This window comes from Cyprinus carpio, chromosome B13 (genome assembly GCF_018340385.1).
Source record: "Cyprinus carpio isolate SPL01 chromosome B13, ASM1834038v1, whole genome shotgun sequence".
Classification (NCBI taxonomy): Eukaryota; Metazoa; Chordata; class Actinopteri; order Cypriniformes; family Cyprinidae; genus Cyprinus; species Cyprinus carpio.
In genome coordinates, this window is record NC_056609.1 from 8,793,013 (window position 1) to 8,820,498 (window position 27,486).

Here is a 27,486-nt window from a genome sequence, read left to right on the forward strand (position 1 = left end):
CCGTAATAACAGCCATGGCGGGAAACTGGTTGTTGTATTGTTACCTAGTATTAGGCTACCTAAATCTGAATTAAGCACAAGCAATAAATGCATATATAAATCATGAAAACAAACGGTCCTGTCCTGTGCGATCTTTAGGACCCAGGGGAACTGGAGCGCATCCATATAAAGCCCGCAGATGAGGAGAAAGCAGGTGCATTATAGTGCGCAGACATCAACAGTCTCGACGCGTCTTTTCGCTTAATAACTAGTCTTACCGCAGTCGTATTAAAACGGCTGGCAAAATGCAGTATAATCGACATCGTGTCCGCATGAAAGGTTTTTGCTGGTGATTTTTCCCCCTTGATAGATGACTTCAAGAAACAAGGACAAAAACTGGACGCTTGCACTTTTTATTTATTACTCTGCTCCAGAAATAAAATTGGAAACGGATATATGACTCGCACGTTTCACCAGTCCTTGAGGTTATTCGTTGTTCACATTTATTGACTGCTATACCAGCTCACCTCGGAAGGTAAGTTACCAGTCTGATCACGAACTTGTACAGCAAAAGAATGATTGCACCAAGATGACATCAGTGCATCACAGCCTTTCTGAAGCCTGGCAACAGAAACCTTTCTCGTGGTCTGTTTGTCTCAGTTCACCCTTCTTGCATTATACGCACAGGACCATATAAAGCAGAGCTCACTGATGCGCAGGTTGATTGATTGATGATTGTAATGGTGAAGGATCATACTCATTAAATAATTAATCTTGCATTGATGTGGTCAGTATTTTTGGTTCTTCTGTGACATATATACAAGGTTCTGTGCCTCAGACAGATTTGACTTGTTTTTGTTTGCTTTGTTTTTTTTCTTTTTTTTCAGAAAAGACTTGCAGTGCAAAACCCTTCGGATTCATGTTTTGGTTTGTGAAAAAAATATATTTTTTTTGTCAGTTTTGAAATGAGCTTTGATTGTTTTTTTGGGAGATAATAGTTGTTATTATTTAATAAAAAATCATGTAATGAAAAATCAAATGTTTTATTAGGCTACAGAAAAACTTGCTTTGAAAAATAAGGGTTGGGGATATTGCTGTGTACTGAATAATCACGGCCTTAAAGACGGCATACAGTGAAAGTTTTTATACGGGTTCCCTGAACAATTAGTATTGTGTACTGTAATTTGGCAAGCAAGTTGCATACATTTCTTCTATGCTTTACTTGTCACCATGCAATGCACAGACTAAATGCCGGTCTGGATCAGCGTACAGGGTGGAGTGGAGCCACAGAGCTTTCCTTCCCTTCCGCTCAAAGTGTTAGTGATGACTGGCCTTGAGATCCATTTTGGGTTTTACATTTCCCAGGTGAAACGATAGGGCTGATTTTTGTATCGACTCCGATACCTGGATCTGGATTAGAACCAACAGAGCTGACAGATTCCAGAACTGGTAACTTACCTTCTGAGGTGAGCTTATATATATATATATATATATACAGTATATATATATATATATATATATATATATATATATATATATATATATATATATATATATATATATATATATATATATATATATATTAGGGCGGTACACAAATGTCACGGTTCGATACGATTTCAGTACAACAGGAAAAAACAACAAATCTTCTATGCTAGGTATCTTACTATGCTAGTAGTACAAAAAAATTCCACCTAGATGTTAAAAAAGACTAAATATTATATTAAATTATAATGTTATATATACAATCTTCAGTACATATATACAAGGAATAAATATTTGAAATATATTTGATTTAGTTAACAGATAAACGAGGGGAAAAAAGTTTCAGTTTGTTTTTTGTGCCCGGCTTAATTTGTTCACAGAGCGTAAACTCAAATGGCAGAAAGTGGCATCCCATTTGTTTTCTTTATTTTACAAAAGCACGGTGTTTTGTTTTCATTGTGAGTGTACACAAATAAAAGTAGACCTTTACAGTGATGCATTATTAATGAGACAATAAATGACGGAGTATTTTAAGTTGATTCTGCTGGTATAAAGAAACAGTTGAAGTAATCGCACGCGCGCACACACACACACACACACACACACACACACACACACACATACACAAAACACATCAGTTCCAGCATTGCTAACTTGACAGCGCAGTTGGTACAAAGCCTGTAATTTACATAATAAATGATAATTTAGCATTCTGATGCATCGCAAATATGGAAATATTAAGTAATATTTGGATTTGTACCGAATTAAAGAGGTAGGATACACAAGCACAAAGCTCCATTTCGCAAACAGTTGAGTGCGCGAGTCTTTAAAGTATATTCCTTCGTCAGCAAGAGACACGTTCAGAATCAGCACATGGTCACTGTCTAGTGGGCTTTGGTTTCAAGTGTGCAACTCACGGCATTCGCTGTTGTTCTGCTGGCGGCCAGTTATCAAACAGCATTGCATTACTGTGGGCGCCACCTTCTGGATTGAGGGTGAATTGCCTGTATGTGTTTTAAGGCCTCATGCAACGAACCGAGATGTCTGTACTGTGATGGTTTGGTATGAATGCATGTATCGTTACGTAATATATATATTGCCAGGTGCGCCGTAAGTGGCGGGGAGGTTACGGCAATGAAGGGGGGGCCACTGAGGGTGAAATGCGATTTCTACCGAGGGGAACACGATCGCGATTTCTACCAATAGGGATCCCCTCGGAAAGCGATTTACCGAGGGGAACGCGGAACGCAATCTGTACATACAGTTAGTCATTCCACCTCATTTCCTGTTTTTATTTATTCATTTCTATTTTGTAAATTTTGAGTAATAGAGTGGTCATTTAAATTGGACAGTTTTGTGTAGGTGCACTGTAAAAAATTCAAGCTGCTTCAACTAATTATTATTTAGTTACTAGTTCCACAGAAATCATATCTTCAGTCAATTTCTCTCTTCAAAGTGTTATCTGAATTTTTATTTTTTAGTTGGCTCAGCCTTTACTGAACTAGTTTTATAGTCCATACAGCTAAAATGTTTTAATTGGTCAAACATTTAAAAAAGTTATGCAAGTTAACCACTTACTCCATGTGTTTAATGTTACCTCAACTAAGATTTATTATTTGGGCATCATAAGAAATTGCTGTGGTCTATAGTTATTATATTTTATATATTTTTATAGTTGAACAAGAATATTAAAAATGAATAACTGGTGTCTTTCAATCACTAAAAACACACACAACAGAATTATAATTTATATTTTATACAGACTAAACATACAGGCTTGCCTGAAGAAAAAGTAACTGACATGTAGAGGGTAATAATAACAGACTATCATGGTCTGTTTGGTTTACGCATTTGATACAGCTGTTGTAAACAAATGGAGGTTTTTCTATGGCCAATGCATTTATAAAGCAGGGCGGCTGTTATAGTATAGGCTACAACTGAGTAAAACAAATGAACTGAAAAGAAACACACAACATTTATTCAGAGACATAAATCTATTGACAAAGTTGTCAGTAGAATTTGGATCTGGCAAGTGTGGAGATAAACACCTCAGTTTGGCTAATTAGGCCTAACCCAGTGTCGATAATCTGAAAACCACTAAATATCATTGAAATAAATGACCTGGCTGATATATAGGTCCAATGCTAGTGTTTACTGTTATATTCATGGAGTCTTTAATGTGGTATTGATGTTTTCACACCAGCCCTGTTAAACTGATACATGTTTCCTTGGAGGATATCCAGCTCTCCTCATGGTGTTTAATCCTTTTCACGGATGCCTTTACCCTTTAGGGTCTGATTTAAATTGTGATCTCTGATTCACTCATATTCACAGACATCAGATTTGTTAAAGCTGTGATCAATCTGTCTTTTCCTGTGGCCCTGTGATTTTGAAGAAAACACTAAAACTGAGGGTCAATGTGCTGCGATCACGTTCCTGCACTGAAGCATCTAATTGCTTACAGGACACTGCTGATGGTGTGATGGGTTTTCTGTGCTCATGGCAGTAGACTCTAAATCAGATTATAGGATGCTGTGCATTAGGTGCCCCCAGCATCGGGCACAGCTTCTATCCGGCACACTGCTGAACTTAGCAGAAAAGAAAGTTTGTGTATACCTGGCCGGAGGGTTTTGGATAATGCAGTGGTGCAGAGTCTCAGATCAATGGCCTAGACATGCATTAAATAATCTTTTGAATAGTCTTTTGAGAGTTTGGAGGAAAAAACAAATGAAGTTGGTATTGAAGACCACATAATTCTCTGGCAGCTTGAGAACATCAAACATTTGTCCACCAATTGATTGTTAAAAGAGTAAATTCAATTAAATTAAATTCCGATTTATTACAGTTTATTCTATTAATCTGAATCTCAGAAAAACAGCAATATTTCGGCAGATAGCCAGATCATTAAAAATGAATTAATCTCATTAAATGTTTCATAACAGCTAGGGTTTAACCCAAAATTGTCATTACTGTCAGTGTCATGCACGTGCAGTTTTTATTAGATTAGAGATTTTATCAGATATAAGTAGATTTAAACCTATTTTTAGAGTGATAATGTCTCAGTCCACATTAAATAAAGCCTACACTGGCTTTCAGGAAAAATAATAATAGTAATAATCAAAATAACAACAACAACAACAATAATAATCAACTATTGTTATGATTGTTTTAATTCTATTTAACAAAAATGATGACTGAAATATATTACTGTTGTAAATTACAAATGAATTGTAAAATAAAAATTAAGATTTATTAATGATTAATACTAACATAATATTATATGTTATAATAATACTTTTATTTTACACTACAATTTACAATATTTATGCAGTAAATTCTTCTCTTTTTGTTACTTTCAAAAGATATTTCAGTCTTATTTAAAACTTAAATTTAGTTTTGGTAGGATAAATTAATGTATTAATTCAGTGATATTAAATAATATTTTTGAGTTGAATAAATGCAGTTTATTTAGATGTTACACTTTTTTTTCAGTGTAAAAACTTAACCACAGCCATTAATTTGCTAATCACCCCAAAATGTGTCAATTATCATGCAACCCCAGTTATTTATTTATTTGAATTTTATATCGTATGTAATTAATTATTAGCTTTTCATCAACTCATGAAACCCATGCAGTTCCCTCACGAACCCTGTTTGGTAAACCCTGGTTATTAAATTAATTAATTATATTTTTTTACAATTTCATTTATATATACATATGACAGTAATGAAAGTAATCCAATTTATTTTTTTATTTTTTTATTTTTTTTAAGGTGCAGAATTTTTTATGGTCTTGAAAATTGGTGGATACACAAAAATGCTAAATTAATTTTCTTGTATGAGTACACCTTTGAGCAAAATATAATTTTACATTTTCTTTCACTTGATTTTTGGGTAAAATATGACAAGCTCTTTTGTGATATACAGCCATTCACCAACATATTTCTTCCACTCATTCTATTATAGTCTGACACTTGTTGATGTGTGTGGCATCAAATTCTCCCATCACAGTTTTATAACCAGACCGATGTGGTTTTTGCAGGAAAGAGGGATACTTGAACCTCATGCCTCCACAAAGCCATTCATGAGGCAAGGCTTCCTCCACACCAACAGACCAGCATGGAGAAAGGGGTCCGAACACGACATGAAACAGGAGCCGCAGATGAGAAAGATCCTCTTACTCATGGAAAGACCCCAATAGCGGGGAGTTCAGACTTGGGACATGAATGTTGCAAACGTAATGGTCTGATCAATACCCACAAGCTCATGGTGGAGACTAAGGAAGGACTGGTGTCGGTCTATTCTGCCCCACAGTACCAGGGCCATGTGGTGTCCAAGGACATAAATGGGACACCGGATGGTCGAGGACCCCCGCAATTGCTCAACCCCAGCGCCCTGCCCCAGGCTATAGACCCTTACTACAGACCCAACCTCCTTCTGTACCCCGAGAGCGTGTTGAGAGCATGGGGAGATGGGGGGGACTGCTGTGAGACCACCTTCATTGAGGAGATGACCCCGGCCTCGTCCGGCTCCGCTGTCACTAGAGACAGACTTCTGTTCACAGACAGCAAGCTGCTGGAGCTCTCTATGGAAGACGCCAAGATCCAGACACTCTCCTATGATGTAGATGACGACGATGATGAATTTCAAGAACTCGAGGTGAGAGATTGCATATTAATACTCTTTTAAATATAGTTCATCCAAATGCACAAAAGAGCACATAAGAAGTTTTTGTGCATATTGTGGTTATTATTATTATTATTATTTTATTACGATTATTTGTCTTACCAATTAAAAATATTAAACAAAATAAAAAAAATATTACTATGGTAGTATTTCATAGGAAAATTTAAAAAATCAAGTATTTAAGAAAATGAATGTTATGTACACTTTTTTTTTTTTTACAAAAAAAGAAATATCACTATTAAAATATTTTATTGTATTTATTGTAAGAAAAATACAAATATAATAATTATTATTTTAAGTACATATAAAATATTGCACAACTATTGTAATATTTCACAGTAAAATATTTTTTAATAATTATTTTAAATACAAATAAAAATATAAAACAAAATAAGATATATTACTATTGTGATATTTTAATTGTAATATTTCACTGTCAATCTAGTATTTAAGAAAAATAATATTTTACACATAATGCTAATTAATCTTAATTAATTTGTTTTAAATTTAGTTTGTCTTAATTTATTTACTTTCAGACATTAAAACAAGCTATAATTTTGGTTAAAAAAGAAGAAGCAAGCCCTTAAAGCTTCTCTTTTGTGGACAACATCGTGTTTGTAAGAACTTCTCGTTGCAAGTTTAGGAAGATGTTTGGTGCATGGTTCTGTTCCCAAATGCATGCTAAAACAACCTAAACTCAGAGCAGATACAGAAATAAGTTAGTGTGTTGCAGCATTTACTATGAACTGATAAATCTCACAAGGCAGATAATGATTAGTTTTTTAAAAAAAATAGTTGGTGAGACAGATTGATGCTCTGACTTTAAAGTTTGCACGACCTCACAAACCTGTGAGGGGACCAATGTGCATTACAGGAAGTGCTGCAATCACGTAATCATATGTCACTTTTTTTGCGTGCGCACTCTTATACATAGACCAGGCTTTACAATGCTGCCTAGGTTTTGTAACAGAGCCAACTTGGTCTTTTCAAATAATTTATGCACCACACAAATGTTTTGTTTAGAGGTAATTCTTACCAATGTAAACCAAACTGTTATCCAGTGTTGTAAGGATGGTGTGAGCTCTGTCTTTGCCCCTACTTTAACAGCACCCTGTCATATGGTGCTGCTGATCTGAGCGAGCACGTGTCTGGAGCTCTTGCCAGATGACTGGGAGAGAGAGTGGGTGATCAGAAGGCTGTGTAGGGAGTGTAAAGAGAGCTGGTCTGGACAGCCAGTTTCCTGCTGCTGCCCGCCTGTTTGCACCACCTGTTCTGAGTCCGATGTACAGCTTCACAGAGTCCTGCGCGAGTGGACAATGGAGAGCACAGCAAAACGGCAGATGTGCTGCAGCCTGTGTTTCATGGAGTTCATTTCGATTTAAAATACATGACCCCCAAAAAGGCTTATATGATTATACAGTCAGAAGCTTACAAATGAAAATTTTGTGATATATATATATATATATCACAAAATCAGTTCTCAAAAAATGTTACCCCCCTTCCTGATTTCTTATTTTTTTTGCATGTTTGTCACACTTTAATGTTTCAGATCATCAAACTAATTTAAATATTAGTAAAAGATAACACAAGTGAACACAACATGCAGTTTTTAAATGAAGGTTTTTATTATTAAGGGAAAACAAAATCCAAAACTACTTGGCCCTGTGTGAAAAAGTGTTTGCCCTCTAAACCTAATAACTGTTTGGGCCACCCTTAACAGCAACAACTGCAATCAAGCATTTGCGATAACTTGCAATGAGTCTGTTACAGCGCTGTGGAGGAATGTTGGTCCACTCATCTGTGCAGGATTGTTGTAATTCAGCCACATTGGAGGGTTTTCGAGCATGAACCGTTGTTTTAAGGTCATGCCACAGCATCTCAATAGGATTCAGGTCAGGACTTTGACAAGGCCACTCCAAAGTCTTCATTTTGTTTTTGGTGGACTTGTTGGTGTGTTTTGGATCATCGTCCTGCTGCAGAACCCAAGTTCACTTCAGCTTGAGGTCACGAACAAATGGTCAGACATTCTCCTTCAGGATTTTTTGGTAAACAGCATAATTCATGGTTACATTTATCACAGCAAGTCTTCCAGGTCCTGAAGCAGCAAAACAGCCCCAGACCATCACACTACCACCACCATATTTTACTGGTGGTGTGATGTTCTTTTTCTGAAATGCGGTGTTACTTTTAGGGCAGACGTAATGGGACACACACCTTCCAAAAAGTTCAACTTTTGACCATTTTTGCCCGTTCTCTTTCTTATGCTGGAGTCATGAACACTGACCTTAACTGAGGCAAGTGAGGCCTGTAGTTCTTTGGATGTTGTTGTGGGGTCTTTTGTGACCTCTTGGATGAGTCGTCGCTGTGCTCTTGGGGTAATTTTGGTCGGCCGGCCACTCCTGGGAAGGTTCTCCACTGTTCCATGTTTTTTGCCATTTGTGAATAATGGCTCTCACTGTGGTTCGCTGGAGTCCCAAAGCTTTAAAAAATGGCTTTATAACTTCTTCCAGACTGATAGATCTCAGTTACTTTCTTTCTCATTTGTTTCTGAATTTCTTTGGATCACAGCATGCTGTCTAGCTTTTGAGGATCTTTTGGTCTGCTTCACTTTGTCAGCCAGGTCCTATTTAAGAGATTTCTTGATTGCGAACAGGTGTGGCAGTAATCAGGTCTGGGTGTGGCTAGAGAAATTGAACTGTTTTAATTTAATTGTTTTAACGGGGGGCAAACACTTCTTCACACAGGGCCATGTAGTTTAGGATTTAGCTTTCCCTTAATAATAAAAACCTTCATTTAAAAACTGCATGTTGTGTTTACTTGTGTTATCTTTTACTAATATTTAAATTTGTTTGATGATCTGAAACATTAAAGTGTGAAAAAACATGCAAAAAAAAAAAAAAAAAAAGAAATCAGAAAGGGGGCCAACACATTTTTACACCACTGTATATATATATAAAACATCAGGGCTGCTGCTGGTCAAATATGTGCCCTAAGCAGGATTGTATTGTTGTGCCCCCTTCCTCAAACATTATGGAAGTAAAAAAAAAAAAAAACTGCTATAGGGTACTATAGATATAAATGTAAATAAATAAAATTACAAATCTAGACAGTTACCTATGGCTATGATTTTATTAATACAGTTGTCTGATTGATTTTATAGTGTCAAGCATTCAGAAATCATGCATGGCTCTTGGCGCGTAACGAGGTTTTTTCCCCGGGAGTCGGTGCCCTATACGCGAACTGCATACTCTGCATATAGGGAACGGCGGTACTGTATAACATCTTGCAGCCTTTTTTTATTTTTTTTTTTTTTATTTAACTACAACATATAGTGACTACATCCTCCATGATCAAATAAATAAATAAATAAAGACCAAAAAAGTATCATATACTGTTAGGGATATACTGTTATATTAATACAGTATTGGTTATTGGCTGCACATCCATTTCCACACTCTTTTTTATTTTTATATTGTGATGCATACATGGACTTGTCTTGTAGCATTGTAGTTTTTTGTGTTTTATCTTTATGCAGACAAAAAATACATAATTTTAATTTTATTATTATTATTATTATTTTTTACATTTTTTTTATTAATAAAAGCCATTTATAAGTTATTGACCATAGCATTAAAATATGATCTCTTAATCTGTATCTGTCATAATTTTATTTTGAATTATAATTTTAACTATCATTGTATGGAAAAGAGTTGTTTGAAGATTCTTTTAAAAAATCTTTATAACAACAGGTTTATATGAAAGCTTGTTTTCACCATGGGATGGATGGAGGGAGGATGGAAGATGGATGGATGGATGGATCAATGGACGGACAGATGGATGGATGGATGGATAGATAGATGGAGGGATGGATAGATATATAGATGGATGGATGGATGGATGGATGGATGGATGGATGGATAGATAGATAGATAGATAGATAGACTCTTTAGAGATAGAACTGATATAATAGATAGAATTGCAAGATGTTGATAACTCGCAAATTTAAAATTTAAACTTATAAACATGCAGTTGGAGGAAAAATCATCAGAATTGTGAGATAAGTTGCAATAACCTTTATTTTTTTATTCTGTGGTGAAAAAAAAAGAATTTCAAGAAGTAAACTCTAAAAAGTCTGAATAAACTCTGAAAGAAAGTTAGAATTGCGAGCTTGTGCAATTTTGAGATTTTTGTCTCCAAATTGTAAGAAAAAAGGGGCAGAATTGTTAGACATAAACTCAGAATTCTGAGAAAAATTACATTATTTACCTTTTTACAACTACCTTATTAATTTTTTTCATACTGTCACAAACAAGCTTCCATAGGTTTAGAAAAACATGAGGGGGGAAAAAATAATTTTATGTGTAAACTTTAAAGTGGTTATGATCGTATCATGGTCTATACCTTTTCATTTTAATGGAAAATTTCACTCACAGCAGATTCTTTTGTAATTCTCATGGAATATAGATTTTAGGAAAACTGTCACTGCATGTGATCGCTTGCAGGATGTTGTGATAGTTCAATTACAGCTGAATACACTGCATAACCCTCTGCAGGCACTCTCATATCTCTTTTGGGTATTTCATAATACAACATTAACGGCTGATCAAAAATGTAATTTATGGAGAGATTAATCAGTCTATTAAATGTGGGGAATGAATATCTGATTGCACTGGCCTGAAAAACATCACATCATACAGCACGGGACAAGCATGTGCAGCCGCTCCGATGACTCGTGTAACACTTTCCCTTATTGCTTTCACAAGTGCTTCATTTTTTTACATTTTTTTTTTTCGTGAGAAGTGAATTTACATCCGCTGCTTTCTTACCTGCAGAGAGAACTCTATCATGCCTCCTTTCATAATTGCAGCCTTTAGAAGCTCTGGCCTTTTTGAAGTTCTTTCTGGAAGCAAATTAACGGAACACTTGACATTCCTATTATGCAGACACACTTCTCAGTCTGTTGCACCGTTACATCCTCAGACACGTTGCATCATATGACACTGTTTGGAAAACGATGTGCCAGTTTATCAGAGCAACCTGCCACTTCACAGCAAAAGCCAATCTGAGCAAATGAGATCGTGCAAGATGTGAGCTCAGGTTTGTGGATGAGGTCAATCTGGAACTTGGCAATCAGACTGTTCAATCTACATTCATCGCATTTGCATGATTAGAAATATGGTGTACCCAGATGATACAATCAAAAGAATATTAAAATCCATTTGTCATTTAATTTCTACATGCTGCCTCAAATTAAGGACTACAGCACTACTGGTGATTCACAGGGGTTTGGGAAACATGTCTTGTGTTTCATAAACATTGTATGGGTCAGATTGGATCAGAGGAATCTTACAAAAACATTCCCAGGTAACTGTTCGCTCCAAAATTAAATAGCTTTATTATACTGCATTTTATATGACCTTTTGCCCTTTTTCCCATTACTGTAATATAGAACATTTTAAATGTTTAATTTGGCTTGGACGATGTGCAAAGAAAAAACATTTGACTGGTTGCATACATACAGTAATGCACACAATTTCGATTAATAAAGCCTAATTTTTGCATAATCACTTGAGGAATATTATGTAATGAATTCAAAACAATTTTATCGTGCTGCAGGATTTGAAAACTGATGCATTTAGAGGTTAGCATCACATATCCAACTTCATATGCATGAGTTTCCTAATTCGGTAGGTTTGCTCGGTAGCTCAAGCGATACGGCTTTGCACTTAAGTGATGAAGAGCTTTGGTATGAATCCCGTGAAACTATGGTTCAACAAAACAGCTCAAATCTTCATAAGGAAGTTAAAATAGCACGGCTGCATCAACAAATGCCTTTTTACATCATTTTTGCATTTGTTAACACTACTGTTTAGGTTTAGGGTTGGGTTTGGTATAGGAGATATTTCCAACACAATACAGCATTAACTTTTAACGACACTCCTCGTGCCTATATCAGCGTAACAAAAACGAGTCACTGAACCCACGTTTTAGCGCCACTCACTGGACATTTCACTTTAAAACTGCCACGAAATGTGCAGTAAGGTACATAATAACGGCGCTGCAGAAATGTATTTAGAGGCACGTATTTCGATTATAGGGTTACTCCACCGCAAAAGGAAAATTTTGTCGTTAATCACTTACTCCCATGTCGTTCCAAACTCGAAAAAGCTCTGTTCGTCTTCGGAACACAATTTAAGATATTTTGGATGAAAACCGGTAGGCTTGTGACTGTCCCATAGACTGACAAATAAATAACAATGTCAAGATCCAGGAAAGTATGAAAAGCATTGTCAAAAGAAATGACTTTATTCAACAATTCCTCTCCTCTGTGTCTCTCCAAATCAGCGTAGCGCCATTTTGACAATTCTGAGCAGTGAGTTTTGTTTTCTTTGTGTACAAAAAGTATTCTCGTCGCTTCATAATGTTACGGTTGAATCACTGATGGGAGATGGACTATTCTGACAATGCTTTTCATACCTTTTCTGGACCTTGACAGTGTAACTTACTTGGACAGTCTCAAGCCTCCCTGTTTTCATCCAAAATATCTTAAATTGTGTTCCAAAGATGAACAAAGCTTTTACGGGTTTGGAACTAAGGGAGTAAGTGAATAATGACAAAATTTTCATTTTGAGATGGAGTATCCCTTTAAGACAACAGTGACATCACTGTAAAAAAAGTAACAAATGTTACATTAAAAGCCTGTTAATTGGTTAAATGTAAGTCGCATATATAGTGAGAATTGTAGATGGTTTAACATAGCAATATATGTAATGTAATTGTAAGAATTAATTTACTGTCGTTTTCAGGTAAAAACTATGATGATAATTATGATAATTCTTTTCAGGAATTCAAATTCTTAGGTTTTGGGCCCTATTTTAACGATCTAAGCACATGGTCTAAAGAGCACAGCGCAGGTGCACTCAGGGCATGTCCGAATCCACTTTTGCTATTTTAACGATAGGAAAATGTTCGGCGCGCCCGGGCGCATGGTCTAAATGGGTTGTCCCTTTTCTCTTAATGAGTAATGGGTGTTTTTTGGGTGTAACGTGCAATAAACCAATCAGAGTCTCATCTCCCATCCCCTTTAAAAGCCAGTTGCTCGCTAGCGCCATGACGGTTCACTATTTACATGATGGAATGTAATTTTTCATTTTTAAAAATGTTTGTGTGCTGCTGCGCGTCCCTGTGTGTGTAATAAGCGTAATAAGTGTACGCACCCGCCTTTAGGCGCATATTATTAACGTGCTATTTAAATAACAAAGAAAAAACATTGCGCCAGACTTTAGACCAGGTTTGAGTTGGTCTATGGTGCAGTCTATTTTCAGTTCCTCAAAATGGCAATGCGCTAACAATGCACCTGAATACACCTCGTTTTCAGACCAGCACGCCCATGGGCGCACAAATGGGCACAAATGCATTTGCTATTTAAACAACGCACAACATATTTTTAAGAATACAAAATATTCTTAATTCCTTAGTAAGAAAATAAGAAGAAAAGCAGTTAAGAAATATTGTATTCTCTTAAATTAAAATGAATTTCATTCTAGTATTTTTTTGGAACAGCATACTATTGAACAGTACAAAAAGACCAGGTACATTAAGCAAGAAGTAAAATCGATTTTAACCCTATAAAAACCCTCCACATGCCTGTCTCAGGGCTCCTACAAGCTTGTTGCCATTATTACTCCACTTTCTTGGTCTTCCTTTTCCATGAAAAGAAGCAGAGAGATGTGAAATGGAGAGAGTTGGATGAAAAGCCGCTCTGTCATCTGATTCATTCAGTGTTTTGTGTGTGTTCTGCAGAGTGAGTACTCAAGTGACTCAGAGAGTGAAGACAATTTCCTCCTGATGCCTCCGAGGGACCACCTGGGCCTCAGTGTTTTCTCCATGATCTGCTGTTTCTGGCCCTTGGGCATCGCAGCTTTCTGCCTGTCTCACGAGGTGAGAAGATCTCTATCACAACCTCATATGCCAACGTTAATGCCAATGAAGTAGTTACATTTATTAATACTAATAAAATGAAGACTAACAATACATTCTTTAAATAAAGGTTCTAAAAGCAGGTTTTCACAGTGATGCCATAGAAGAACCATTTCTGTTTCCCTAAAGAACCTTTCAGTGAACAGTTCTTAAAAGAACCATTTTTTAGTGTGAAGAACATTGTTAAAATCTAAAGAAGCCTCTTCCACTATCCACCTTATTTTTTCATGTAAAAATGGCCATTTGTTAATTTTATGGGTCTTGCTTCCGGTCTCAGCTATTTTTAGCAGTACTTTTGCTGCTTGATATTGCAAATGGGTGTGTCTTACCATAGCATTTTAGTGTATTATTTGAATTATGAACACACTGGTTTGTAATGCAAACAGTTTTACCATTTCCTGCACGTTGTCATTCTTCTCCTTATTTCTCTATAGCGGCTAAACAGGAAGTCTTGCCCATAGGCGTACTTCCGTGTTTAGGAATAAGGTGGATAAAGAATCTGTTGTGGAATGGAATGTTCTATGGATGTTAAATGTTTTTATGGAACCATCGATGCCAGTGAAACACTCTTATTTTTAAGAGTGTAGGCTGTTTACAGTTGCCTAGCAACATATCAGAACTGATGCGTGGTCACAGGTGTGCATACAGTATAATGGATACTTTACAACATCATTTGTCTGAACAATCTGTTTTATAATAAAGCAGTAAGCCAGAAGAGGCCATGAGTTGTTTTACAAAGGGTATTAAATAATGATTTTTTGGTGCAACATTTTTGGACACATTGTTATCGACAGGTAGAATTGCTTTTTTGTACATTCCTGTGAGAAGTCCACACAGAGTTGCATCCATTGTACTTCATTTTTTATTGAAATATATTTACACAATAATAACAGCAACAACCTTTAAGTAAAGTGTTACCATAATAAGTTTATCTTTATATGTTCTATCATCCATCTATTGTCCATACTGAAGCATATTAAAATTATTTTCTTTTTATTTATTATTATTATTATTTTTATTATTCATGCAGAACCAATGTACTGTAATTAGTTGAAATTGAAATGCATAGTGTAACAACGAATTTATAAGTGTTATAAAGTATTAACTGTGGTTACAGTTATTGATAAGATTGTACTATGCGTTATAAGGCATAAGCCATGCATTAAAACAACTTTTATAATGCATTATACATAAAGGCTTTAAGTAAAGTGTTACCGTTTTGATTGTTATTATAACTCCTTTAGATAAGAGTTTTATACTTTAACCATACTTGTCCCCTTTTATGTTTGATAATCCTGGGCTGTGAAAACAAAGTCCCGAGGACAAACTAAAACTGTGGAATAAACGGTAGATTTCCACAGCTCACAGCACACACTGTCAGGGAAAAGCCAGTCATTATAGTCTGATGTATGCTGCAGGGCAAAAGATGGAGCATTCCCGTGTTTGTTTCGTAAAGGTGACTATAGTATGCTGCAGTGTCAACTGTATTTATAGCTTACCGCAATGCTCTTGAGAGGAGAGAGATTGCTTACTGAAAGAGTGCTAAGAGAGAGAGAGAGAGAGAGAGAGAGAGAGAGAGAGAGAGAGAGAGAGAGAGAGAGAGAGAGAGAGAGAGAGAGAGAGAGAGAGAGAGAGAGAGAGAGAGAGAGAGAGAGAGAGAGAGAGAGAGAGAGAGGTCATTCGCCTCAGACAGGAACTGTACAGAGAAGTGGTAATTGCAGCATTTTCACTCATTCCCTCTCTTATTTCAAAGCATTAATGCAAAACAGGATACGATGGTGTTTATCTCCTTTCATTCATCTTCCATTTCACCCCTCAATCAAATAAAAATGAAACCTATATATATATATATATATATATATATTTTTTTTTTTTTTTATTTTATTTTTTTTTTTTTTTTTTTTATTTTTTTTTTTTTTTTTTTATTTTACTTTTTAAAAAGTAGCATAACTACTCCATAATATAAACAATGCATTTCTGCAATTCTGCAATAATTTACAATAATTTAGTCTTAAAATATCTTAATGGTCCCAAAACAGGCCTCATTTTCATAAATCGTAATTTCTTTCGATTTTGGGCTGAAATATGTCCCGCTTAATGGGTTTCGTGTGATTCATCGTGTGCTTAAACTTTCAGTGTTCACTTTTGACACTGGCTTTAAAAGCAGTTTATGGCCCTCATTCTCTGTGTTTCTCACTCTGTTTCTCTCCGTCTTTCTCTTTCATGCGGTACATCACGACTCAACACCCACAGCTCTCTAATTCTGTTCCTGAAAAAAAATAAAAAATAGAAATCCTTTCTTAGCCTGGTTCTTAAAATCTAAGCCTACACCAAAATCAATTCACTGCAATCCTTCTAAAAACCTCAACATTTACATTATTGCGGAATGTTTTATCAAGAAAAAATGTCACACAAGCAGCTGATATAACTTTAAATATCTAAATGCATTTATGCATATCTTCTAAAAGATGCTAGATACACTTTGTAGACTATATACGGAGTACATTGTAAAAATGTATGTATGTCATTTTTGAATGAACTATCCCTTTTGAGTAATTTGATTATTGCATCAAACTTAGATACAGATCTTGTGACAACTTTCCTGTGTGATGCTAACCCTGGTCTTTGTTTTTATGATTTTTTTTTTCTTCCTCTTCTCTAGACTTCGGGTATAAGCAAATAGAATGTGCGTAAATTGCACTTTTTTGCAATTAAAATGTAACATAGGTGCTTTGAATTCAGAGTTGTGTGTGTTGAAGGCACAGTCTAAAACTGTTTGAATGGTCATGTATTATACATCTAGCATTTCTCCAGGGCTTCTCATCTTCCCGCTGGGTTTAGCGAGAAGCTAATGGATGGCCCATGTGAAAGTCATCCGCCGGTGGGACGTTCTGTGAGAATGAAGCAGGCGCGATGTGCCTTGAGGGGGGCCAGAGCAGCCTCTTTGAACAGCTCTTTTTCTTCTATTCTGTTTCACTGGCATCATTTTTAAAAGGTTATTGCTGTCTGCTAATGCAATTTTATAGAAACTTAATCAGACATATAAAGCATTTGACTTAACTACAAGTCTTATAGCATGCTTTTATGTTCGTTTACTGTCTGCAATGATTTATTTTTCAATTCACCAAAGGGATTATGAAAACTGTGCAGATACTAATACAAAATTCAGTGCTGAATACAATTTGCATGGCACAGTTTCCCATGTTGCATGTGGTTCTGAGTGGAATGTTATTGAGTTTAATAACATTCTGAGTATAATGTTATTAAATTATGATTGGTTTTCCTTCAGGATTATGGGTAGTGTAGTTCTTAACTTGTAATTTGACCATTGAAATAAAAAAAAATCTCTGTAGAGAAAGAATATTATTATATAATGTTTAAAAAGGAGAAAGGAGACATACTGAACATTTTTGTGAATTTATATAGTAGTTCTGTAGTTAATTTCTTTTAAATTAAAGTTTTATATGTCTAGCTGAAAACATAAATCTTAAAGGTAAATCTGAGTCCCAACATTCTTTCAAATATATCTAGATTTTATTTGATCATTCTCTAAGTATCATTCCAGTTGAGCAGATGGTTCCTGTCCTGCTCAGAAAATCAGGCCCTTAAACATCCTTTTTTTTTTTTTTAATAATTTGTGATTCATCTCCATTCAAAGATCTTGCACTCAAACACTGCTCAATTTAAAATTGTTTCATGTGAGTTTGTGGTTTTGTTTGACTGGCTACTAATTACATCTGTGTATTGGGGGGTGCATTTTTATGTTTTCTATTGCAGTATCCCAGTGATTGCATCTATGCAGATTTCCATGCTTTTCACCAAAGCGAGTAATCAATTCTAAATTTTAGATTGCGATAAAACTGGATTTAATATGATGAATCTCATCACAGTGTTTCTTAAAGGATTTTATATTTGCAGAACATTCTAAACAATAACAAGTAATATTATATCAACAGATTATGGTTTAAAAGGGGGAAAATATAATTAAAATGTAATATTTAATAAATTACTGTTGTGAATATGTAGTAGATACAAGACATATTTGAATCTCACTATCGCTACAAATTTGCATATTTACCAGTGCCACTCATGCATAGCAGTACAGAAAACACTATCTCATCAGATATATTACAATCAAATTATAATTTCACATGAATTGTCCTTATTAGACCTCAAAGCATGAGTAATTAATAATCTGGGCAGGTCAGTGAATGCTGTTCCTGTCCTATCTGTTTTTGCTAAGCCTGTGTGCATAATCTGATTCATTGCTTTTAGAGCGTGTTCTAACACAAACACAATACGCTCCTTATGTAATGGTTTGGCGAGAGTGCAAGTGTGGGCCTTGTAGAACATAAGCTTTGAATAAAATACCTTTTTTTGAACAATGGGTGGATGCATTCAACAAAATGGTTTTCATTTCGTCAGCAACACCGTGGGTGCCCTTTGCACGGATCGCCGCAGAGATTCACATAAGCCCACTTCACAAGTAAATATGCATTTGTGCTGTAGTTGATGATTATGCAGGAATGTCACATATTAATATTTCAGGAAATATATCCTGCACAGTAAGATCTGGTGCAATCACTGATACGACAGTGAGCAATTGTCGTGCCTCATTTAGTTTCTTTTTAATTTTCTTTTTTTTCTTATCGTCTGTGTCATTGCTCTATTGTTAATTACTTTTTACTTTGATTTGATGGTAATTAATTATGCATGTCTAAATTGAAGCAGTAATTAGGCTACTAAGTACAGTCCTTCATCTGTAAGGAACAATAGGCTGCTAATCATGTTTGCACACTGACTGTGCACATTAACAGCAGGGGCGGAAGAAGACATGAACTACTTTACAAATCAAAGTTCAAATACTACTGCATGACTAATTTTCAACAAAGGATACATTAAAAATAGTGGAGATTACACTTAACAATAGATTTTTTTTCCAGACAGACAGAAGGACAGACAGTTAGACAGACAGTTAGACAGATAGATAGATAGATAGATAGATAGATAGATAGATAGATAGATAGATAGATAGATAGATAGACAAACAGACAGATATAGAGACAGACAGTTAGACAGACAGTTATATAGATAGATAGATAGATAGATAGATAGACAGACAGTTAGATAGACAGACATAGAGACAGACAGACTTGGTGTATTTTGATTTCAGTGCTCAGATTGACACTAACATAATTTCACATTTGCCTCACTCAACGAAAACAACGGATGGTCTGAAAGGCATGGAGTAAAAGTGGCTGTGCTGGTGAATGGTGTGACATTTCCAGAGGCCTAAGAACATTTAAGATATATGCCAAGAAGACAAATGAATAACCGATGTGAAGATAACAACATACTGCTTTGCTTCTTGGACTGCAGAGCTAAAATGTATGCCCTGACAGCAAGCATTACAAAAATCATGTTAACTTGGTTTGTATTGCAAGCCCAAGGGAAGCATCCGCATCCACACAAGACTCTCATGTGTACCAATGAGAGCTCAAAGCTCGCCAGTGGACTGTTTGGTTTTCCAACAATGCATCATGATAATGTCAGTGACAGTTTTATTAGATGAAGTCTTCTGTGATAGATTTAGTGAATTCTGGATGAGTAAAAGCAGGAATAAAGTGTGCTGAGCTCTGCTGAACATGACATAACAACCTATGATTAATGCATCACAAGGCCCTTGTTGTGCTCTAACTGTAAATGAAATTGGGCTCTATCATACACCCAGCGCAATGCTACGCAAGGCGCAGCGCAAGTGTGTTTGCTAGTTTCAGTCTGGCGCCGTTCGGATTTTCCCGTCCAGCACCACGTTGTTTAATTAGCAAATGCATTTGCGCCCATTTGTGTGCCCATGGGCGTGCTGGTCTAAAAAAGAGGTGTGTTCAGGCGCATTGCTATTTTAAGTAGCTGAAAATAGACTGCGCCATAGACCAACTCAAACCTGGTCTAAAGTCTGCCGCAATGTTTTTTCTTTGTTATTTAAAGAGCGTGTTAGTATAGGCGGGTCCACAACGTCTGTACACGCTGCTTATTAAACACAGGGACGCACAGCAGCACATAAACATGCCAAATATGAAAAATTAAAGGATTGCAATGCATAAGAATTTTTTGTAGGTTGAATTAAATATAAAAATGCCTACATGTCATAATGGATAGTCATCGCATGTATCAGAATTAGGCTATCTATTTGCTCGCACACGAGCAGCTCCGTTTCATCTCAGATACGCGTTGTCTTTGCGCTTGCCAAATGCCGCTGTGTAAATCCGTCATGGCACAAGCGCAACTAGCTCTTAAAGGGAATGGAAGATGAGACTCTGATTGGTTTATTGCATGTTACGCCCAAAAAACACCCATTACTCATTAAGAGAATAGGGACAACCCGTTTAGACCATGCACCCAGGCGCGCCAACCATTTTTCCGTCGTTAAAATAGCAAAAGTGGATTTGGACACGCCCTGAGTGCACCTGCACCGTGCGCTTTACACTTTGCATTTAGATCGTTAAAATAGGGCCCATTGAATCACAAATTCTTCTCTCAACTTGAAATAGTTCACCCCAAAATGAAAATTTGGTAAAAATGTACTCACCTTCAGACCATCCAAGATGTAAATAAATTAGTTTCTTTTTCGGAACAGATATGTAGAAACTTAGCATTACATCACTTGTTCACCTTGTTCACCTCTGCAGTGAATGGGTGCCATCAGATTGAAAGTCCAAACAGCTGATAAAAACATCTCAATAATCCACAAGTAATCCACACAACTCCAGTCATGTGAAGTTAAAATATGCGTGTATGTAATAAATTCAAGACATTTTGACTCCAAATCAATGCTTCTGGTTGAAATCCTGTAGTGTAAAAATCTGTAATATTGCTTTGTTTAGTAAAAAAGTAATCTCATGTGAATCAGGAGAGAAATATGCACAGATGAAGCACCATTTGCAAGTGAAAACAGTCCAAAACAGTTCTAAACAAATATGTTGGTGGATTTTGATGTGAGAGACAACAGGAAATTGACTTTTTCACTGGAGGAAGCATTATTATCTATTATGGACTTTGGAAGTAATGGCTGACATTGCAAAAAGCCCACTTTTGGAACTTTTATAAGTATGGGACAAGTATGTGCCAAAATGTAATACTAGCATTATTTGAAGTATTACAGCATGGCAAATCTAGTTGCCAAGTGTCATTTAAATGTATAAGAGGCTTAAATGTATTACAAACCTAAAAATGATTAAATTTGTAAGCACACAGCCAAAAAATAAAAAAATGAATTCATCCACTCACAAAATTAAATCACCTTCATGTTTGGCCAGCTTGGCCAGGTTACAGCAAAGCTTTGTAAAAGACTGCAGTCATTGTCAAGAAAAATACAAAAAAATTCAGTTTAAAAAATGGAAAAGTGCAGTTTCTCACCAGTTAACCTCATATTCTACTCCCATGCCTGTCTGCGGCATGTTGCCATGCTGTGGGGAGTGCTGACATCTTGCAGTATTCTCGAGAGACCCAGAAGTAGGCAGAGCGCATACATTTAACAGCTGCCCTGTCAATGACCACTTTCACAGGAAGCTAGTGGATCTTCCAGAAGCTAGAAACTGTCTCGTGAGTTAATTATGCCTGTGAATTCTGTGCCCTGAGAACAGCTTCTCAGTTCCTGTCCAGTGGACCTACTGTCCTCTCACTTTATCCTCTTATCCTGTATCAGCTAGTGCATGTTATTCCATAAGAAAATAAACACTTGTCTTTGTATTTCATAATCACATCTATAGTCACATTGATAGTAAATAGAAACATATGAATAGGAACCTCATATACACTGCCGATAAAAAGTTGGGTCAATAAGGTGTTAAATGATATGTTTATTTAATTTTTTTTTTTTTAAAGAGTTGTATTAAAATTTTTATTTTTTTAAAATGATGAAGTTTCCACAAAAATAGGAAGTAGCAGTTTATTGATAATAATAATAATAATAATAATAATAATAATAATAATAGTTTCTTAAGCAGAAAGAAATAATTGTTTCTTTATATCTGCATATTAGAATGCTTTCTGAAGGATCATGTGACACTGAAGACTGGAGTAATGATGCTGAAAATTCAGCTTTGCATCACAGAAATACTGTAAATTACATTTTAAAATATATTCAAAAAGAAAATTGTCATTTTAAATTGTAATAATATTTCAAAATATTGCTGTTTTTACTGCTTTTTTGAGCAGCCTTGGTGACATTAAAAACTTTGGAATGCTAGTGTATATGTATATTTGTTCTCAAATGGAACAGAGAGGTGGCGTTTAATGCAAGAAGACAATTAAGCTGTTTTAAATAATTGAACAAGGAAAAGTGATGACTAATTTTAATCATTTTTATATGCCAACATGAAAATACAACATTAATCGATATGTAAAATTGACTTACTGTATACAGCTTTTTTTTTTTTTATAAAATCATTTTAATATATGAACAAAATCAATATAACCACAAGCTAATTTTGTGTGATGACACAAAATAATCTTTAAATCAGATTTAGAAACAGTTTGAACTGATTTATTTACCAACTTTTGTGCTGTTTTTTCACACTCTCAGTATCGTTAGTCTGATGCACACCAGTCTGATATCATCCAGGCGAAGAGAAATGCACATTTGAGAGAAATCTAGGTTGAGCATGACTAGAATAATTTTGTTTTGTTCCTACCTCATGATGCAGTCGGTCAGAAGTAGTTGAATTATGATAGGCTGCTAAATGTGAGGGCAATTTCAATATGACCTGATTAGCATCATCAGGTTATTGTGGGCCGACCCGTTTGATGGATGTTGGCAAAGATGAAAGACACAAGCTTACAGACAGACAGTCCAGCTTTTCTCCCTAAGCAATTATCACCATTATGTAATAAATCAAGATAATAGATGGCAAAACATCTCATAGCGGTCAGGAAGGAGCATCTGTAAGCAAGCGAGGAAAAAAATATCGAGGCAGCGGGGTGTTGAGATGTAAATAAATTCATCAGAAATATCTGTCCATAATCTTGGCAACATTTCCTGGACTTCAAAGGCTGCGGGTCCCCGCAGGAGATCTCTGAGTCATGCAGCACTTATTATTTATGCACTTTACCAGATCTGTCAGTCAGCTGCTGGAGAGCGGCCAATTAATAATTTCTCTGTTTTCTTTCTCTCTGTAGCTCTCTTATGCGATCATAGCTCGTTCACACTCCAGACCTTTTCAAAACATGTCAACATGTGCTATTTCTGTCTTTGTTCTCCCTCTTTCATGCAGACTAACAAAGCGGTGACTAAAGGAGACTTTCACCACGCCAGCTCCAGCTCCAGACGTGCGCTCTTCCTCGCCGTGCTGTCCATCACCATCGGGACTGGCATCTACGTGGGTGTGGCTGTGGCCCTTATCGCATACCTCTCCAAAAACAATCACTTGTAGCCTTCCCATGCCCAAATCACTCTCACAGTTAGATAAAGACTGGTTCACTTTTGGATCAGCTTCTTTGGGAAACACCCGATGGTCACGATACGGGACTCACCAGCAATGTGTTCCACTCCTGCACTTTGAAAAGTCGCGTTCCCATTTTGTTGGGAAGATCATTGTTTGGGTAAACTGTCTTGGTCACGTTTCTGCATTTTCATGTGAATGTGCTGCCACCAATATTGTTTTTTTTTTTTTTTTTTTTTTGCGCTCAGTGTTTGTGCAAGTGCAAATTTAATGCTACACACACGCACACGTTTTGGGCCAAATTAAAGTCAATATGAAATCGAAATGGACCTGATTTATTTTCTTAATGCATGTTCTTAATCATGCTGAATTCATCAAAATGTATTTATTTGCTCTGCCACTGCACAATTTAGCATTTTTGTCATCAATCCAGTCAGTTCCCATTGGATGAAATCAGGGACCGGTTGCACCAGCTGTGCGCAAGTTACAGCTTAGCCTATTTTGACGCAAAGGTCCACTAAATTACATCTTACGGTGTGTGCACACCAAAAGCAAAATCAATTACAAAGCAAATCAATGCAAACAGGCATATAGACACAAATTTGTGCTGGGCGATGCGAATGACGCAAATTGGGTGGCGCGGTTGTCGATAAAAAAACGCGATATTTGCCTCAATCGTGTATTCTGCAAGTTGTAAAATTTCAACTCAAAGTGGAAAATTTGCATGATGCATTGTCACGCAAGGCAATCAGCAAAAAGCTTATTGACACGTCTGGTTTGACATGTTCGTTTGTATCAGAAAATCTTTTTGTTGTTTTCATGCTTTTATTTGTGTGAGTAATGCAAAAACATCCTGCGACTACACTAGAGTGAGAAAACTGTTGGAATAGAATAGCAGACAGACTGAATTGCATCAATAAGCTCATGATTTACCTGACAAACTACAATTCTTTAGATATACAATGTACACTTTAAAAAATGCTGGGTTCTTTCAACCCAACTTTGGGTCACATATGGACTAACCCAACTTTTGGGTTAAAAATGTTATGTAAAAATTTAACCCAACTGTTGGGTTAGTCCATCTTTGACCCAAAGTTTGTTTGAAACAACCCAGCCTTTTTTCGAGTGTAGGGGCGTTTAGATTTTTTGGGGGATTATTTTAATGATTATTTAACAATATTTTGTAGAGTGTGTTTTTGTGCTGATCGGTCGGATTATGGCACTTATGGATAAATAAATATGACACTAAAACCTCCAGTAAATCCATGTCTTAATGATAAAGTGATTCATTGAATCGTTCGTTCAAATGATTTGTTCAAAATGGCTGATTCGTTTAGAAACAAAGCAAGTCACTGTCTTTGTGAATGGATCATTGAATCATTGACTCAAATTATTCATAAAAAAATAGATTAATTCAGGAACAAAACAGCAGTATTTCTCTGAGATGTAAAAATGTATACAAAACTATTTTCATTGACGAAAAAGAAAAAAAGACAATTGTGTTTAATGTAATAACGAGTGTATAATAATCCTTAATATTAACTTATTGTTTGTTGAATGATTGTATAAAATCAATATCACATTTGCAATCAGTCACACTCTGCACCCTTGCTTGTGTGATGTTACTTAAGTCTTATAAATGTCTTATAAAAAGATGTGTTTTTGTTTGTTTTTTTGCCAAGTGGATGACATTGATAATGTCAGCTCGCACATCGCTAACACAACAATTATGATACTGCAGACAATACGTATTGAACACCCCTAATATGATGACATTTACTCTTGTTTACATTTTGAGAGAACATTATGTGAAAAATATTGTTTACGAACCCAGTGCTTACAATCTACTGGCTACACTCTGCCTTATAGGAACAAATGGTGCAACAAAAATCAAGCACAGTTAGCTACAAACTATCTAGTAGTTACTAAAAATCTAGTGTGGACTTGTTCCCATTTAAGACCTTACAAACGGCTGGTGTAACCCTACCCAGGCCCAGGTCCCTACAGTTTTTGTTTTACTTGGAAACATACATTTAAGTTAATTAAAAGGGGTTAAAAACAAAAATTCACGTTGACTTTATTATTGGTTTGTCATAATAACAGTATTTGGTACACCTAATCTAACCTGTCTAAAGATCTGAATGGGATCTGAATCCGAATCTGAACAATCAGAGATTTTTCTTGAATGTTTTTTGGAGTACATAAAGCATCTGTCTGAAGTGCCACAGTGCTTTCAAGCCTTTTTAATAAGAGCTACTGAATCTTAAGGTCTGACACATGAAGGGGCATTTTCAACTGTCTTTTGATATTACAGACACAAAATGAACATAAAGCCATATAGATGGGTTGCTCAAGCCTGCGCATGGACTTTTTTCAGAATGTATGGATAAACTCATTCTCGTGGGGCTGTCACATTTAATATTAACTACTCTGTAATTAAGTCTTAAGGCTTTCAGTTTATACATGTCAGTCTATGAAGCTGTAAATGCCTCCGCTGTCACATTTTCTCCTAATACTTTGGGAAACACCTCTTGCCAGCAAGCTCATGCTAATTAAATGTGGTCTTTTCATTCAAACATGGTCTTGGTGTGTTTATCTAATTTGCTTTCAGATCTTTTTATGAACTTTGATGAACTGTTGCAGTTATGTTAATGTATGTTAAAGGAATAGTTCACCCTAAAACTATTCTGTGATTTTTTTTTAATTCAAAACATCTATGAATATCTTGTGTAACATAAAAAAAGAAGATATTTTGAGAAATGGCTCAGTGTTTGTTTTGTCCATACATTTGAAGTCAATGGTCACCAAAACATTTTGGTTAATGGCATTCTTCAAAATATCTTATTTTGTGTTCCAAAGAAAAAATAAAGTCATTTAGGTTGTATTTTTTCATTTGTTACAGTGTAATTACTATAGTTTTTATAATTACTATACATTTGCTATAGGTTTTGATTTAATGTTAGTTATTTGCAATTATGCAAAATTTACAGTTATTATTATAGTTATTACCAGTGTTGAGAAGGTTACTTTGGAAATGTAACAGGTTACAGATTAAAAGTTAGCTTATTCAAAATGTAATAAGTAGTGCTGTCAAACGATTAATCGCGATTAATCACATCCAAAATAAAAGTTTTTGTTTACATAATATATGCGTGTATACTGTATATTTATTAAGTGTATATAAATACAAACACATGCATGCATATATTAAAGAAAAATATGTTAAGCTTATATATTAAATATATTTATATTGTCATGCTACGGTGAGATAAATGCACGAAGAAGATGAAGATAAATGCAGATAGTCTTTAATAAATCCACACAGGGGTAAACCCAGGACTCATAGGGACGTAGTAGACTGGACAAACACAGACTGCACAGACTAGGGCTTGAATATATGGGATAACAAGGACAATTAACAAAACACACCTGAACCAAATGACAATTAAACATGAGGGAAAACTAGGTCTCGGAGCACATGAGGGATAAAAACACAACAAAAACAGTCCAGGGGTGTGACAGATCACCCCCCTCCCAGAAGGCGCAACTTCACGCCACAGAAACAACAAAGGGAGGGACGGAGGGGGACTTAGAAAGATGACAAAGGAGTGGATGTGGGATCGTGACAGGGGATGGCAAAGGGCTGGCAGGAAGGCAGGCAGACAAATACTTGAGGAGGTTTGGACGGAGGGCGAACACCCGGGAGGAGTACGACAAACAGAGTCCAGGGTGGAGACGATGGAGAGAGGAGCCAGGAAGGTAACAGGAGGAGCCAGGGTGGATCAGACGGAAGGAGGAGCAATTTTGGAGGCAGAAGTGACCAGGGCGTGTATCAGATGGAGGGAGGAGCCAGGGAGAAGACAGAAAGGAGCAGGAGGAGCAAGGCGGGACCCAGGCTGCAGCCATGAAGGCAACC

General features: G+C 36.0%; 1 protein-coding gene across 1 annotated transcript; it reads left to right on the top strand.

Moving 5' to 3' along the window:
• Positions 1 to 157: 157 nt before the first annotated feature.
• LOC109047140 (synapse differentiation-inducing gene protein 1) lies at positions 158 to 26,150 on the top strand. The gene is made up of 4 exons (XM_019064857.2): positions 158 to 514; positions 5,507 to 6,123; positions 13,954 to 14,091; positions 23,403 to 26,150. Exons 2-4 carry the CDS (start codon positions 5,584 to 5,586, stop codon positions 23,559 to 23,561), a joined length of 837 nt encoding a protein of 278 aa, XP_018920402.1. The 5' UTR covers positions 158 to 514; positions 5,507 to 5,583; the 3' UTR covers positions 23,562 to 26,150.
• The last annotated feature ends 1,336 nt before the right edge of the window (positions 26,151 to 27,486 follow it).

Bases quoted from the DNA above. Each gene is read 5' to 3' on its own strand.
- LOC109047140 (XM_019064857.2), top strand. From the start codon at position 5,584: ATGGAGAAAGGGGTCCGAACACGACATGAAACAGGAGCCGCAGATGAG. The intron at 6,124-13,953 runs GTGAGAGATTGC...TGTGTTCTGCAG, and splicing joins ATGAATTTCAAGAACTCGAG to AGTGAGTACTCAAGTGACTC. The intron at 14,092-23,402 runs GTGAGAAGATCT...TCTTTCATGCAG, and splicing joins CTTTCTGCCTGTCTCACGAG to ACTAACAAAGCGGTGACTAA.